Source organism: Gobius niger (genome assembly GCF_951799975.1).
Source record: "Gobius niger genome assembly, chromosome: 3".
NCBI classification, from domain to species: domain Eukaryota; kingdom Metazoa; phylum Chordata; class Actinopteri; order Gobiiformes; family Gobiidae; genus Gobius; species Gobius niger.
This window is the reverse complement of record NC_136854.1, coordinates 34,040,962-34,059,241: the sequence shown is the minus strand read 5'-3', so window position 1 is coordinate 34,059,241 and position 18,280 is coordinate 34,040,962. Positions and strand designations below refer to the sequence as shown.

At 40.9% G+C, this 18,280-nt stretch overlaps 1 protein-coding gene across 8 annotated transcripts in view; it reads left to right on the top strand.

The window, feature by feature from the left end:
* The window catches only part of sh3pxd2aa (SH3 and PX domains 2Aa), a 179,335-nt gene that overhangs the window by 120,293 nt on the left and 40,762 nt on the right, over positions 1-18,280 (top strand). For all 8 annotated transcript variants that reach the window (XM_079553291.1, XM_079553290.1, XM_079553294.1 and 5 more), the window contains one exon: positions 6,243-6,371. In XM_079553291.1, coding sequence (XP_079409417.1) covers positions 6,243-6,371 — 129 coding nt within the window. The remainder of the gene's footprint in view (positions 1-6,242; positions 6,372-18,280) is intronic.

The window sequence follows — 18,280 nt, the reverse complement described above, 5'->3', positions numbered from 1 at the left end:
CTGAGGGCAGCATTTTCAGTTTAACTTTTCTAAAACATTTTTTTAGATTACCTGTTTATTTTTTAATAGCTCATCTGAATTTGCACTTTATCAATATATGCAATATGGTCTAATTCCATATCTCATTTAAAAATATATCGATATATCTTAAATATCGATATATCGCCCAGCCCTAATGCTAACCATATTTTGAAGTGTTTGAACTTGGTTGGGTTATAGTTGGCTGGTTATTTAGTTAATTAGTTAACTTCTTCACCCCCGCCTGAACCGAGCACATTATCTCCATTTTGGCTTTACCCAAATCTATAAACGTCTTGATGACTATAAGCCAGTGTAACGGCTCATTTGAAAGCTAAGACCTGCATAACTGATCCAAACCTTTTTGTCACATTGTCGCTAGGGCTGAAAGATATATCGTTATCGTATCGATATTGAGACATATAGATATTAAAATCAAAAAAGCAAGATATTAACGAGAAGGATTTTTGTATTATGATTTTATTTTTCTGAAAAATGCTTAGTTTTCATCTAACCCATAGTTATATCGTATCGCGTCGATATCGGAATATCTGGCATGAATATCGAGATATGAAATTTTGTCCGTATCGTTCAGCCCTAGTTGTTGCCACGATTTCATCAGTTTTCATTGCATTTTTGACACTTTTTTGTTGCATTTTCATCCTTGTTTTCGTCTCTATTTTGACGCTTCAAAGAAGCTTCTAGATTTGGGTAAAACCGAACTGGAGAAAATGTGCGCAGGGAAGGTGTTCATAAAATGAGAGAGAATGATCTGGTTCATGGGTAATTGAACTTGTGATTACCCTCCCATGTTATTACAACGCTTGTTCGATGCTATTACTGAGCTATTAGCTATGTCTTAAAGTGGCACCCATGTAGCAATAATTCAATCACACTTTTTGTACAATTAAACTGGTTGTTCAGAGGCTTAACATGTCCTCTTTCTCCTCTGAAGACCAACTAGCTCCCTCTGCTCCCTAGATTTATTTCATTTTCCACTTCAACACTTTGCCCATATGTTCTTTGCATGTGCTCCCCGTCCCATCTGGTCAAATCCTGCCTTTTCATCTATCCATCAATCCCTATAGACTCCACTGGCCGAGGCAACTGCGAGACACACCAGCGACGAAAGCGAAAATCAAAGCTACATCACGCCTCGAGTCGTCTGCAGTGTTGTCTTCAAAACATACAATTCTTATTTTGACCTCTTTCGGCGAATCATGACCAAGCGAATCCAAAATTGTAGGCTTGCAAAATGGAACTTTCCCCGGCAAAGAATAGCTTGTCCCAAAGATGTAAACAAAACACGGCGCATGCGGTGGCATATTGGACCATCTGGTGGGAGTTTGAGAAATGTTTTTTGAAACGCTGAAAGACTGTGATGTTTTCCTCCATTAGAACAAAAATGTTTGAAATAAAAATGACTTGGTGATACTTTTCCGGCACAATTTTTAGATTTACTTTGGCTATTTATTCGGCTAAGTCTTCGTCCTTCGATTACTGCAGTCTCCTACTAAAAGATGACTTTTCTATTATTAAAAAGTGCCTGTATAGTGCATCGACTTCTTTAGAGCTTTTAACCGTTATAATACAATTTCAGGAAAATGTCTGGAGATTTTCCAAAAATGTGTATGTTTGTTTATTGGCCTGGGTAAAGCTTGTTAATGATGCATCTCGGCTTGTTTATTACCTCAAGCCGACTTTCATGGCCCTGCGCACCTAGGCATATTACCGCTATTTACTTTTCTTCCTCATTTTGCCTAAAGAACATACAACTGTGTCCCACCAGGGAAGCTGAGTTACAAGCTTTCCTGGAGAGATGGGGCTTAATGCCGTAATAGCAATCATGTTAAGTAGTGCAGGGAACATGTTTTTTCTCACGCTGCCTATTTTTGCAATTGAAGCCAAGACGGGAATACGAAAGAATCAATATGTTTTAATGTACGGCAAACGTTAAATTAAAAAGTAAAAAGGAAGCTCTGCACTATATTGGGGCTAGCATAGCTTCACAAAAGACTGGGCATATGTTTGCTATCATCATCTGTCTGTTTTCAAATCAAGCTTCCATCCACAGTGTACATTAAACATGTCCAAAAGCACTAGCATTTGAAATTAAACATTAACGCAATAAAATAGCTGATCTAAAAAATCACTTTCATCCTTACTGAACCTGTTTGTAGCTATTAAAGCTGGGCACAATTGGTATTTTTGACTATTCAAATTGCATTTGATTATTAAGCGTCTTTTTTACTCATTAATTGTCCGTGAGAGTAAAACACTACGCTGACAGAAGGGAGAGAGGGATATTGTACATTGTGCCACAACTCAATTACACAATGGAGATATTATTTTCCGCTGTAAATACTGCTAAAGTGGCGCTAGCCCGCAGTTAGCTTTGCCCGTTAGCCTGTTAGCTTCTTCTTCTTGATTCCATTAGTGCGTATTGGTGGCTCTGACCCGGAGGCAGGGAAGTTGTAAGCGTGCTTTTCTGGCCAGAGACAAAAGGGGGAGATGAAAGACCACCCAATCGTCCCATTAACACAGGGGTGTCCAAAGTGCGGCCCGGGGGCCAAATGCGGCCCTCAGACCAATTTTTGTTGGCCCTTGGCCTTTTTTCTGAATCAGTAAATATCAGAGATGGTCCTTTTTATTTGAAATGTAATAATTCGACACAATTCTAACCTAACAACTAGGTTAGTTGTTAGGTTAGAAACAACTAACCTAGTTGTTTCTAACCTAACTAACCAATAAAATGTGCTCTGTCTCACATTTTATTGTGAGACAGAGCTGGCATGGAGTATGATCACAGGAAGTGATCAAAACTAAAGCAGGTAAACTAAACCTTCTGTCTTACTAAAAGAACAAAACTATAATAGGCTAAGAAGACAGTATGACCCTTTTACAAAGAGCTGGCCCGAAGGTTTTAAGCATAAATTACGGTGTGGGGCACATTTTAAACCTCTGCTTGTCAAAGGTTTCATGGCACTTACCACCGATCTATGGCCCTTCACCCCGTGTACGCTTCAATATGTGGCCCCCCATGAAAAAAGTTTGGACACCCCTGCATTAACACTTGTATTACCCCAGACGGACTACAAGAGGATGTATTAAGGTAAACAAGTTACTTAGTGCTCCTTTAAATGATTGAAAATCCCCTGTAATTAGTCTTAAAACATATGAACTTAATTTATTGGTTTATTTATTTGGTCTGGACAGTGCATGTAAATTGTAGCCTTGAGCTAATTTCCAATCCGTGGTCCCCCATGCGCACTCTCAAACACACTCTCATTCATCCCGGCCTATTGTACATATTTTTAGTGGAGTACCTGGAGGAAACCTACACAAACACGAGGAGAACATGCAAACTCAGCACAGAAAGGCCCCGTCCAGTTGGGAATGGAACCCAGGACCTTCTAGCTGTGAAGCACAAGCGCTAACCACTGTGTCACCATGTCGCCCCAACTTGTATACATATATGACCAAAAACATGGTTGCATCTATAGTCAAGCGGCGGGAATGCTGTGGCACCAACATACACACTTTACTTTGAACTTCTCTATATTAATCATTAGACCTCACATGTGTTTATTCAACATTACCATATGTTAGATTCTGATAAGTGTTAGCCAGGTGTTAGCCAGGTGTTAGCCAGGTGTTAGCCAGGCCTGCACTCATATAGTTTCATATAAGCATGACAGACTTTGGCAAGATGTCCATTTTCATCTGCCATATGTATGTTTTTTTATGATCTGCCCTCGGTGTCCACACGACTGACACCATCTCGGTATCCATTCCAAAAAAACAAACACTTTTCAAGCTTTTTGCTACAAAAGTCTCCAAAAGCCAGACTTGTCCACGCTCATCTCCATGAGATGTTTGTATACCAAAACAGACAAATTGCTCTGTTTTGCTGAGGCTTTCCCACATGAGTTTGATGTTATTTTGTAAAGTGTACATTTCTAATCTGTCCTCATGTTTTAAAACTACTTTTCTGTTATTCTTTCTTTATTGCTAGTTCTTTTAGTGATCTATCCATCTTCCCTTGTTCCTCATCTGTGGTCTTCCTCGAGGACTACTCTGTTCAGGGATGTTCAGACATCATCACAATCCTATCCATCAACATCAACGGCTTTTCATCCTCATGTTGAGTCATTTAGACTTTTTGAAATCATCACAAATGTATATAAATAAAAAATAATCTATTTTTTTTTGCATGATTTCTTTTCTTAAGCAACAAATCAGCTTGTCATAACTTTTCAATGAACGAGGTTAACCAGGGTGCCATGCAATTTTGACTGAACGACTTCGAGAATGTGTTCTTCATGTTCTTTTGTCTGTTTATGTCATAAAAAAGAGAAATCCTCCCTTCACTGTGCTGCCCACATCAGTGAATCACGAGGCCAAGCAAAATGTGAACTGTTATTGTTTCCAAATGTTCATTTAATATTGTTTATTTTTCCACAATTACATCGGTGCAGGATTCAGTTGGACGTCCAAGTCCTCGTCTGAACTTCCTCACGACATATTTAGACTGTTGCAGGTCACCAATAGCAACGGCACTGAGCCTATGTTTCTTTGAGGGCTGCGTGAGTCATCATTACCTCGGATCAAATCAGTTCATCTGCAGCCCACGTCCCAACTTCATAAAGAGTAAATAAAACCCCAGCGTTTGAAAGGTCAATGTCTTGACTTCGGAACTCGTTTAGCCTAACCCAAGCTAATACTTTCTCATAAACAAAGGCTGTTCTCTTTCTGTTGCTCTCTCTTTCTCTCTCTGCTTCTTCTCCTTTCCTTCTCTGTCTTTGCTTAATGCTCTCGACCATGTCCATGTTAATGGTGCACAAAGAGGAATTCACCAAATGGCATCCAATTAATGATTTCCGTTTTGTATCAATGACATGAGTTTGAACAAAGAAGGGTGTCTTACATAGAGTTACTGCAAATATGGCTTTCTACACAAGGCACTTTTATTATTTAAACATTCGAATGATAAATGGAACCTGTCACCGACGAGATTATTGTTGGAGATTACAATAACAAAATTTTGTATGAATTCCCTTGTATGGGCCTGCTATTTTTGCAAGTTCTTGCTTTACAAACTACATGTCGATAGAAGATATTCTCATAGGTATTTTTTCTAATTTAAATAGAGTCTTAAATTCCATTTAAACATCACAGGACCACATCGTTCGACATTCCCCTTGACATTTCTGTATGAACTGGTTCTAATGGAATCACGAAGAAGAAGCTAACAGGCTAAAGGGCAAAGCTAGCTGCGGGCTAGCGCCACTTAAACAGTATTTACAGTCAAGTTTTTGTGAAAAAAATGATCTCCATTGTGCAATTGGATGTACAATATCCCTCTCTCCCTTTGTCTTTTCTGTCAGCGTAGTATTTACTCTCACAAGCATTAATGAGCAAAAAAACGCAACATGCTACGACACCTGCAGTGGCATTTATGGCCCCTAGGGGTATGAGTTACTTAGTTCTGCTTTAACATTGGTGCTGGGATCTCCAAATACTGTATAAGAGAGACTTGCGTCTCCTCTGTCTTTCTTTCTTCCTCTCTACTTTTCACTCACAATATCTCTCCCTCTACCTCCCTCTCTGCCCCCTTTTCCCTTCCTTCCTTCCTTCCTTCTCTTGATCTCTCACTTTTGCTTTCTCTGTCTTCCCCTCTCTCCTCCTCTCCCTCTGCCTGTGTCTTTCTAGTGCACTCATATGTTTCTATTTAAGGCTAGCGATGGTTAGCGTGTGTTCACCCCCCTCCTCCCAAAAGCAGTTGAGGGGAGGCACTGTTGATTTTCCACACGCAAAAACTTCACTGTTCTTCTAGCCCTCAGTCCCGCTCCACTCTTGCCCCGACCTACAACAAACCCCATATCTTTTACCTCAATTGGACCATTTTTTTAATCATGGCAACACTTTAAAGAACAAGATGGACCCCTTTAGGAACAATTTCCCCAATGCTGAACTTTTGTGTTGATGCCAATGCTGCTCCTTGCTTCAACATGGGACGGGGGTTGACTCAGCTACTCCCTGGCCAAACTTTTGGGACTATGCCGCCAGCAAGTTGCAGGATCTGATTGGTCAGGGGGGGTTGGATGTCATGGCGGTGTCCCGGGTCCACGTTGTCAGCGTCAGAAGTAGTAGTAGTGGTGTTACGGGCTACAGAGGACGTCGTCCCAAAGGCAGATGGTTTACGGCGTGTTTTTACCCCTCAGGGATCGACAATTCGGAGCCCATGGTGCTGGAGCAGTACGTCGCCGTGGCCAACTACGAGAGGCAGGAGAACTCAGAGATCAACCTCAAAGCCGGGGAGACAGTGGACGTGATCGAGAAGAGCGAGAGCGGTGAGTGGAGCCGACTGCAGATTTATCGCAATGACAGTGACACGCGTTTGAACTGACCGCAAACAAAATCCAGATTGCTGTGGTTCCGCGGCGTCTTTGCCAGTCTTCTTCGCTGTGTTAACGTAAAAGTGAGCTGTCTGACATCGACTTTCATGCTTTTTCTTCTGAAATTATTGTTTTTGTGAAGATTGATGTTTGCAGTAGTAGTTATAGTGGTTGTTGCATTAGTGGTAGGAGTAGATGGAGCAGTAGTGGCTGGAATATGTTGTAATTCATCAATACTGCAGTCAGAAAAGTAGTAAGATAAGATAAGATAGGACTTGCAGTACATAATTATTCACAGAAATACATGCTGAGTGCGTGACTATTTTCACATTGGCTTGTCAACTGTCATTGGCTTGTCACTACAAGGCGCCTGTAGGTGTTTATAGTCTGTAAACAAAACATCATGGCCATAGCTTTTCTTTCAGTTTGAAGGGTTTGACTTAACACTGGTAGACTTTGTAACACATTTAGTCCCACTTATCACTTTGACCACTTGAATTTTATGCTTTCCATTTAAATACTTTAGAGCAGTGATTTCCAACCAGTTATGCAGACCCCCTGGGGGTATTTGAGCACTTAGCAGGGGGTGCTTGGACTTATTTCAGATCAAAAAAAGAAGGTGAAACTCTACATTTTAGGATTACTGTCAATGAATGAGTGAATTTTGATCATGTTTTTTAGTGACGGGTTTGAATTTTGAGAGCATTTTAGCTTTATCTTGAACACAACACACCACTGAAAGCTAATAAATCTCAGTTTAGTTGATAATTGCGCGCACTCCCTCAAGGTAGGGGGTACTCAAGCAGAGTATAACTGGATGACTCAACATGTACGCGAGACAAAACAAACAGTCGGGAACCACTGCTTTGGAGGATGGCTTGAAAATGGTGGGAAATATGACACAAAAAGATAGAAACCACATGAACTGTATTTTTGTGACATTTTATCGACAATAATGGCACAAAACCAAATGTAACAGACTTTTACGCACACTTTATAACTAGAGGTCGACCGATATTGTTTTTCTAAAGCTGATGTCGATTTTTGGGATTTTTATTGGCCGATGCCGATATGCTCGACCGATAATTTTGGACGATATTTTTGGGCTGATTTATCCAAATATCTGGTCTATAATGCTGCTAAGTGGCCGATTTTATTTTATTACTTTAGGTGATTCAATTATAGTTTCGGTCCCAGCTTTGATTAGTTGCCGTTAGCATTAGCATCCATAGCCTCGGCATTTTGCGCGGCAATCTAAAATACTATTGCGGATGTTAAAACATACTCTGCGATTAAATTCTCCAGGTTGTGCTTCAAAATGACATGCAGCATGTCCATATTGACTGAGGTCTAGTGAAACTTGCATTTAACAACCTTGTAGCTAACCAATTTTCATTATGATGGTTCTGTATTCCCCTGAGGAATAGGAAGTTGTGGGGAGACTCGTTTTAAAGGAACAGGCCACCTTTTTTCCAGACTGAAATATGTTCTTACCTGAGCTTAGACGAGTTGATGCGTACCTGTCTGGTCTTTGTGCTTGTGCTCAGTCACGCAAAAACACAAAAAACAAAGAAGTTGTTAGCATTTAGCCTCTCCTCCTCTCCTCTATGGGGCCACACGGGGGTGAAGTTAGAAACGACCAAGCTCCTACACGTTTTCCCTATTTAAATACAGTTACGTGAGTAGTTGCACGATCCAAGTCTAGTTACACATGTCGATTTCTAAGTGGATAAAAAGGGGTACTATATTGTAAAGCGTAATAACACCTTAGTAGCACTTCGACGTCTGCGCAGTAATAAGTTATCTTCACTTTAATGCACGGATGTCGAAGTGCTCCTTTTAATCCGCTTAGAAAATCGACATGTTTAACTGTAACTGCTCATGTAACCGTAGTTAAATAGGGAAAAAAGTGCAAGAGCTTGGTCGCTTCTCACTTCACCCCCGTTTGGCCCCATAGAGGAGAGGAGGAGAGGCTAAATGCTAACAACATCTTTGGTCTTTTTGCATGACTGAGCGCATATGTAAAGACCAGACGGGTATGCATCAACTCGTCTAAGCTCAGGTAAGAACATATCTCAGTATGGAAAAACGGTGGCCTGTTCCTTGACTTCGCCATGACTTCGCTCTTTCCAGTCTCTATAACTTTCGGTCCCGGAGATATCGACTTATCGGCTATTTTGGCGGATAGCTGATATTGTAAAATCCCTGTAAAATCCGATACCTCGGCCAGCCGATATAGCTATTTATAACATTACTACAGTATGTTCAAATTGTAATGACATCTATTATGTGGCTTATATAAATCAGAATTAGCCCAGACTAGCTAGAATCGCCAGTTATGGGGAAAAAAACAAACAAACGGTTAATGTCATAAGCCCTGAACTCACACGCATCTAGAGCTGTGTAATATTAATCTTCACTGTAAGGCTCACACTGTATTAGTCCTCGCCATTGTCCAGCACAGCTTCCCTCCCTGAGCCCCCTGCTGTTTGGCTTCTCTCTTCTCCGTCTTGTCCAAGTGTTGTAATCTCGCTGAAGCTTGGCACCACCTGGAGAGGCTGTGTAGCTGGCAGAAGGCGCCGCGTTGCCGTGTGTTTGTGCGCCGCTCAGTGCACAAAATCAACAGCGAAATCCACGAGACATTTTTCAACATACTCCTTTAATTAGATTTTGTTTTTGTAAAAGCTTGAGAGGACGCCGGTAATAAGGCATAAGCGAGTAAATATGCAAATACTGTATCGCTGTAGATGAATATCCGGAAAGTAATTGAACATTTTGACAAACTATGCAGTGCCAGAACTGGTGGAAAGTGTAATGGTTGAGGTAACTATAGCAGTGTTTTAGTTTGTTAGTCAGTGTTAGCCTTATACTGATAGACAGACTTGATTTCACGTTAACTAATCCGATTGCTTTTGCTTCAGCTGCACTTCCATTATTTCATTTAACAGTGAAACAAATCACTCCTATTCAATTTTGAGCACTTCTTTTTCTCTCTAGTGTCGTGCATTGTCTCCGCACTCTCCTCTCCTCACCTCTCCTGCACCTCTGTTGAAACGCTGCTTTGTATTCCCAGGGCTGGATCTCATTTTGCTGTGAGTGAGTGACAGCCAGCAGCTTGCACAACTCCAGCTGAAGCTTGGCTCGGGCTCAGAGCAACGGCGCGTCTCTCTCTCTCTCTCTTCCCTTCTTATCTCCTCCTCTGATTACCGCTGTGAATTCATTTTCTTTGTGCTATCTCGGCTCGTGCATCTTTTGAGTGATTACGCTTGCCTAAGTGAATTTGCAGCCCCAAACACGGGACCGGCTTTTTGTTGTAACATCCCTGCGTGAGTAGTTTTAGTTGCTCACTGTCAGCATATAAAAGGGTCTGGTCTAAAAAGCTGCAAAATTATTCAGCTTGATGAAGACGAGGAAAGTCTTTTCAGTTTGACCTCTGTTTCTGCTTGTTTTAGCGAGTGTCTTTCAAAGCGTATATCAACTATTTGTAAATGTATTTGTAGTAGATGATTTAGCAGGTTTTGCAGTTACACCAGCGTTTTCCGGTTAGTACATTGCCCGACCACAATGCATGCTCGAATAATGCCTTTAGTTTTGATTACTGCACACATTCGCTGTGGCATTGTTTGAATAAGCTTTGTCAATGTCAAAAGATCCAGTGTTGCATTGTTTTTTCATCAATACCATAGAACCTCTGGCTCTCAAGGTTGTTTTTTACGGAATATTATCAGACAAATCAGAGATCAAATGCCCGTTAAAGAGACTAAATGGAAGTTGACGTTTTTATACTCGCTACTGCCACCTCAGGTCTAACGCATAACTGCAGTTTCTATATTAAGCTTGTGCATGACGACACTTCGAACCCGAATCAAAACCTTTTTGAGTGGCAGGATTTTAGAGGCAGTTGTGGTGTATAGGACTGGGCTCATTCTACACATTAGGACATTGCTGGAGCAAGTAGGGGGTAGAAGGTACATAATTTGAACATTCTCAAACTCCATCTAGTCCCTTTTAAAGGGGGGGTATTATGCAAAATCGACTTTTTCAAGCTTTACATCATGTTATTATGTCATTCCCTCATTAAAAACATGCCTGAAGTGTTGCCTTGGCACATTCACGTATTTTTGAGTAATGTGGAAAAACTCTGATGGCAGCCATTTTAGGGATAGGTTTGCCTGAGTCCTCCTAGGAACGCCCCCACCTCCTGGAGACGCCTCCGAGCTTTCGTCACCAGCCGAGTAACCAACCACTGCTCCTCAGCAGAACCCCCTCCCCACTGATGCCACAGACGGCGTGTGGAGGGGGCGTGTCGGAAAGGGTCAGAGGTTCTTAAAGAGACAGAGGCCTATTTCAAGACACTTGCTACAGCCATTTTGAGATGTAATTAATGTTATTCTAATTACTGCATTTACAGACCAACAGAAGGTTTGGTCATCATTGTTGTGTGCTATAGACTGGTGCTATGTGACTGAAAAAAGCATAATACCCCCTCTTTAAAGCAGTACTAAGTAACTCTTCCCCCTAGAGGCCATAAGCGCAACTGCAGGTGTAGTAGCAAGTTACGATTTTTTAATTTATTAATTGTCTTGGAGAGTAGACAGGAAAGGCGAAGGGAGAGAGGGTTACTGTGCATCCAATTATACAATAGAAATATTTTTTTTCACTCAAACTTGGCTGTAAATACTGTTTAAAGTGACGTTAGCCCGCAGTTAGCTTTGCCCGTTAGCATGTTAGCTTCTTCTTCGTGATTACACTAGTGTGTATTGCTTTCTCCGCACCGGGGGCAGTCAAGTTGCAAACATGGTTTTCTGGCCAGAGACCCCAGGGGGAGATGAAAGACCCTCCAATCATCCCATAAACACTTGTATTACCCCCACAGGGACTACGGAAAGGATTTATTAAGGTAAATAAGTTACTTAGTACTGCTTTAAAGTACTCCAACACAATGTCCAACACTGGCGCTTGTTGAAAATGATGCTTTACTTCGCTTTTCAATTGGAAGAAATGACCCTGGTCGTTTGACGATGAGGAAAATTGGCCCTCCACCAAGCAAACTCGCCTACCCCTGTTATAATGTATTGATGATGGGAGAGTGTGACCACTGTGCCAAGCCTTCTCCAGCTCATTCCAAAGATTCTCGACTGTGGCCAATCCGTGTGTAAAAATGATCCTTCACACTCCCTGAACCACTCTTCCACATTGTGAGCCCGATGAATCCTGGTATTGTCATCTTGGAATATGCCTGTGCCATCAGGGAAGAGGAAATCCATTGATGGAATAACCTGGTCGTTCAGGATGTTCAGGTCGTCAGCTGATCTCATTCTTTGGGCCCATAGTGTTGCTGAACCTAGACCTGACCAACTGCAGCAACCCCAGATCATAACAATTAGCCAAATCCAGATGGTCACTCTTTTTTGGGGGGCCCAGGCAGTGTATGTTATTAGCAGCAGTTGTAGCGTTGTTAATCTTACTCCCAACTAATCACACTTTTTCTATTATCCATCCTGAAACCATCTGTTTTCCATTATGTAAAGCACATCTTTATGAATAGCCCTTTACCTCTACACTTTTTTTTTTTTTATTTAGAAACAGCAAACTCATTCTAAACTTTCGTAATGCATCTCATTTCTGTACTAGAGTTTATATATTGCATGTTTCACCGTTTTCAGGGAGCAAAGCAGATCTGTACTGTCAAGAAGCATGCTTTCACACCTTTAATAAAAAAAGACTTAATGATTACTGTATATCCATAGTGTCTTTCTATAAATATCTAGTCTTTACAATCCACACACAAATCTTGTACAGGGCCTTGATAGGTCTCCAGAATTGGGGTCTCTCATCTTAAAATGCTTGGCCATTGCTCGAGTTCGTGTCGTCATTTCTGGGCCAGAGAAGTGGGGCAACGGCCGTGACATCAGAGCGAGGCCATGCCAAAACAAACGTGCGAGAGTGTGTATAATATCCTTCCACTCGCTCTTCCCCCCGTTTTCAAGGCTCTGCTGCAACCTTCCTCTCTGATTGTGCTTACTCTGACCTGGACGTGCCGAGAGCTGAGGAGCAGACACTTCATGACAGTACGCGTTAATTAGGGTTTATTTTCTTTAACATCCTTCGCCGTGTGTGTGTCAGCCTGGCTCTTTCAGTGCAGCTCTTCCTCAAAACCACCATGGGATTGATTTTATATTTTATCTAGTTTTATAGCTTGACCAAATTGTGACTTTTTTTTTGTTTCTGCGTTTGAGTGATTTTAATGCAATTTGGCTGAGATGTTATGCTGGAAGCTTGGGAATTGTACGCAGGCTTCTTATTGAGACAATGCATCAAAGTGAAGCAATAACAAAGCCTTATCCAATATGCACTGTGCAAACACATATTGCTTATTTTATTTAGGCTCCCAGTAAAGATGCATGTTTTTAGAGATAGAGTGGCGTTAATTTCTTGATTTTTACAACATTCAACTTTTTTGTCACAAGTGCATGAGTACGTTGTTCTGGGTTTGAAAGCGAAATTAAAATGCTTCATAACGAGATTGCTGTTTCTGCAGTTGACCCCATGGAGGCAAAGGAACTTTTACCCTTCTACAAGAAAAAAAACATTCAGAGCAGGAGCCTCCCAGGGGACTCCACTTTTCTCAACAAATAAGCGACTGTATATTTGAAGTTGTGAAAGTCCTTAGCCGTGACCTGATGTATTTATGGCTTGAGCGCAGTCGGAAGTCATTTCTTCTGCCTCTGTGAGAAGTCGTTGGCCTTGCATTGGGCTCCAGCTGTTTTACTGTACAGTGTCAACAGCCCTGTCTTCGGAGTGGAGAGCATTCTGAGAACGAACTGCACCAGGGACCGCGAGGGCAGAGGAGATCGCTCTGTGTGGGTGTAATGGTCTTTAGCACATATGCACTGCTGCCGTCGGAGTTATCCAAGCTGCTGTCACTGAGCCGAGATGGAGGTAACACATTCTAAATGCTAAAGTTTTCGGGGGTCATTTGGAATTTCTGCATTGGTCACGACTCCAAATTTAGTTTGGTGATTCAAGCTGTCCTTCAGTCAGTTTGACCTGGCACAATGATTTCCTTTGTAATCCAAATTCCTGACTACTTTAGTTTAGTTAACAATGAATATGTCTAAAAAGGTGATAAAGTAATAGTCTGTTCATGAGGAAAGTATTTATAGCCCTTCAAATCAATCAGTTTTTTTTATTTTATTGTAAGTTTCTAATTTCCTTCAGTGTGACGTTTCTCTTTCCACCTAGACACTGTGTGCTTTGACCAAACTGCCCCATAGTGATTTCGGCCCTGGTTGTCCTCCTTTGGTTTGGGAACTGTGAAGCCTCTGGGGAGAGGAGTGTTCCAGCTGGAGAAAATAAATCTGCTTTTGAGACTGGTTAGATTATATGGTGTCTGTGGGGGTGTAAAGGGAGGCGGTGATGTTGGAAGACAAAGGTGGAAAGGTCAGTGTGGGGGGGGAAAGGCACTGACCTGAGCAGAAACCGTCCTGGTACAGAATCATTCAAGAAACGCACAGTGTGGTTAGAGAAAGGAAGATCAGAGAAAGGAAGATCAGAGTACACACATTATGTATCGAACTATTTTGATATGGGTTCAGCACTCACATTCTGAGTGGTTCAGGAGCATGAGGAATGATTTTCACACATGGATTGGTCGCCACAGAGTCCAGAGCTTGACCCCACTGAGAATCTTTGGGATGTGCTGGAGAAGGTTTTGCGCAGTGGTCACACTCTCCCATCATCAATACAAGATAAAAATGTAACGCAACACTGGACCTTTTGACATTGCAGAAGCTTATTCATGAGTGAATGTGTGCTGTAATCAAAGGGAAAATATCTATTCTGTAACAATAGAATAGAAATGTATGTATGAAGCACAATTTCTACAAAAATGTAACTCAATGTGCTTTAGAGCGTGTGCAACTTTCTTGTCTGTTTTTTATTTGGTAAATGGTTAAAGGGGCTAGATGCAAGTCATTTTATACTCACTACTGCCACCTCAGGGCTTATGTGTAACTGCAGCTTCTATATTAAGCTCGTGCATGACGGCATTTTGGACCCGAATTAACAACTTCTTGAGTGACAGTGCAGGATTTTAGAGACAGTTGTGGTGAACAGGTCTGGGCCCATTCTACAAATTAGGACATGGCTGGAACATGTAGGCGGAGGAAAATACATAATTTAACATTTTTAAACTCCATTTAAATGTGGAGCATTGGTAGATGCTTTAGTTACTGAGTTACAGTGCATGCACAGCATTAGTGGACCAATACATTGTTTGTTTAAACAAAACTTTAACGTTGACATAGTCAGTGCATCACATCTTTGTTGTGATCTGTACACTGCAAAAAGTAATTAACTAGATTAGTTTGTTAATGTCTCAATTTTTCACTAATTTCACTTGTTCTGAGATGTTTCTGACTTGTTTCAATGCATTTGGTGTTTATATCCGGTTATTTTCATTGCCAGTGGGGTAAGGAAACTGCTCTTATCTCATTGGCAGTTTTACTTTCTTATTTGAAGCAAAATTACCATAGAACTAGTCTGAAACATCATCAAACAAGTAAAGTTATCTTGGTCAGATCAGGCCAAAAGTCTAAATGAGTCAAAACCACTCAAAACAAGACACATTTCCTCAATTCAAGTCATGTAAGCCAATGTTTACTTTTTGTAGTGTATGTCCAAGTCTCTGTCATACGTTTTATTTTTTCCACAATTCAGTGTTTGTTAAGACATAAATAAGTAAACTTGGCTCCAGCTTCAACCTTATATGAGAGGTCAAGTCAATGCACCTACCTTGATGGTGACACATGTAAATCGGAGCCAGATGATTTTCTTCAGTGACCCCTGTCGGAAAAAAAAAAGGAACCATTTGCTAATACGTAGTTAAACAGTTTGCATACTTTCCTATCACCATTATCGTAAATTTAGGTTCAGACTAAGGTAAAACACATGCAGAGAATTTTCCTCATTTCATTTGCTGTGGCTAATTGCTCTGCCAGGACCCGCTCCGCTGCAAACAGGATTCTTCGGGTTAGTGGTGGAACGTCCAGCCCACAGCTCCAGAAGGAGAAGCCATTTGCCCGAAGATCTCGTCCGTGTTGGTGCTGCCAGGTTTTTGAGGCGTTTTGTCACAGTAGATTTGGAGAGATTATGCAGATTTACTTCGCTGTGACTAGACGCGGTCCCTCTGTCCGTTGCACTGTACCCTATCACAATGTCCGGACCAGGCGAACCCCATTGTATTGGAAAGTTACCTCTGTCATACAGCAGTTACAGGACAAGAGAAATGTCTTATTATAGATAAACTCAGTCCCCAATACAGAAGGTTAAAACAATCACACATCATGTTGACAAAACTGTGTGGATATTGTCAGGGTTTAAAGTTCAAATCATGTCAGCAGTGGAGGAGTCACATTTTGGGCCCAGTCCTAGGACCACACCTCACTTCAGATCCCATAAGGCTGGCATTAGTCATCTGCATTGAAAGCTGTAGCTGTAAAGGCCAAAGATATCCCGCCCTCTGACTCTTTCTTTGGGCCGATGACTTCATAACACGTATAAATAACTTGCCTTGCTGCATTTTTATATGTGTAGATTGATTGATAAAAACACAATCATCTTTCATTAGCTCTTATGTAGTGTAAGCTCGGATATAAGCCTCACCTCAAGCTAAGAAATAATTACTTCTGATTCATCTCCTGTAGGTAGGATTGGGTTATTTGTGAAAACTCTTTTGCTTTACTGTATCTACTGGAAAGCGCTGTAGGGTTGAAAGGTGCTTTTCCTGTTTGGGACTGATTTGTGTAAAGGCCAGAGGGGCAGCAGAAGCAAGGTCTGGGAACTCGGTATCAATCAGTGCGGCTTCTCCTGATCTATGGCCTATCCTTGTGTTCGTCCTGTTGCTTTAAGTCACGGTTATCTATATGCCCATAGGCACGGAATGAATACAGACAGCAAATGTAAAGCAGAACAGAATATCCTTTAATTCAACAGTCTGCATACACTTAATATAACCCACGAGACTGCAACAGGCACAGACCTTTTTGTTAAATAAATGTCTGATTATTCTGATAAACTCAATAATGCAGCGACACAAGTGATTAAATAAGCACCTTGTTTAATAAAAGTAAAACTTGCTTTGTCAAAAATCACTTAAGTGAAAGTACTGAAGTGTTTGCTGTAGAAAATATGTACTTTTCATTGTAGAAAGTACAAAATCATTCAACCTCGACCCTTACCTGAACCAAGCACATTTTCTCCAGGAGGACGAAAACGCAGCAAAAATGTGACAAAAGAGCGACAAAAGGTGATAAGCACGTGATGAAGACACAACAATAAAAGTGACACAAATGCGGCGAATCCACAACCAAAAAGTGACCCAAAAAAAAACATGAAAAAGGAACAAAACACACGACAAAACAGAGACGAAAACACGATAAACGGTTCCTGGTTAAATAAAGGTTTGAATGTATGAATGAAAATGAGGCGTTACACTGGCTGTATGTTCAGTCAAGAAGCTTTTAGATTTGGGTAGAGTCGAACTGGAGAACATGTGCTGTGTTAAGGCAGGGGATGAGAGGTTAAATAAGGGTTATGAAAATTATCTTTGCAGCCCTCTTAACCCAAAAACTCTGCCCAAACTCACCCTCTGTACGGCAACACAACAGGGACCCTGCTTGACTTAAGTCAGTGGTGATTGATAGTGTTTGTTTACAGCGCCACCTACTGTTCATAGAGTGTGCATTGTTGGGCTTTTGAAATGAGATTTACTTTTGCTTTGGAGCTTTTATAAAAATGTAGTGGAGTCGAACTTATTATCCTTATCTTTCAAATATAGTGGAATAAATAAATACAAATTACGACTCAAGTAAAGTACAGATCATTAAAAACTTCCCTCGTCCACCACTTTACATTTACTTTGTTACTGACCACCTCTGTTCACACTTTACAGCAAAAGTATACAGATAATACTCACTCAACATCAGATTGGAGGGAATGCTGCTGGGTGTGTGACCCTGATAATACTCCTAAAGGAAATGATCGACAACATGGCCACTAATTATTTCATACTGATTGTCCAATTGCCAGCTGTCTATTTTCCCCAGATTATTTTTCTCTAACGTTGAAGCTTCTTGACCTATATTGATTGCATTTTAATTTGCTCAGCTGGACATGGTTAATGACGTGCTATAAATTATTAATTGGCTGGCCCGGTTTGCTGTTTCGAAAGGATTCTGACTAAGCGATAGTGCTGCTCGATTATTGAAAAAATAATAATCACAGTTATTTTAGTCATAATTGAAATCACCATTATTCGAACAATTATTTGTTGCCTTTAATAAAAACGATGCTGATTATTTTCTGTTTTCTGAGCAGTCATAAAAGTACAAATGATTTCCAGTATGCCTCGATTGAGGAGAGGTCCCCCCTGCTGGCCAGCCCTCACACCTGCGCAAGTAAACTGAGCTGCGTGGCCTGATGACATCATCACACAGCGCTGTTTGTTTTTATGTCAGGCTAAAGCATGAGTCATGGCACGAGAAATGCGAAGGGAAAACAATAATCCCAGCGGCATGAAATAATACGTTTTCTTTGCTTCGTGAGATCGCTTCGGATGGACAAGTGGGAGGGCATCCTTAATAATAGTTTTTCTATAATAAGTTAAAAGGATGAATATCCTCATCAGCAACATTTACTAAAGCTACTACTATTTTTTTCTTTTTTTTTTTCTTTATTGTTCTTTTTGGAATGCATTGTGTTGAACTGCTGTGTTGTCTAGTCAAGACTATTACTATGTCTACTGTATTTTGTGTTTTGTAATCCTGGCTTGGTGTTAGTTTGTCAAATGTATTGTAACTGTT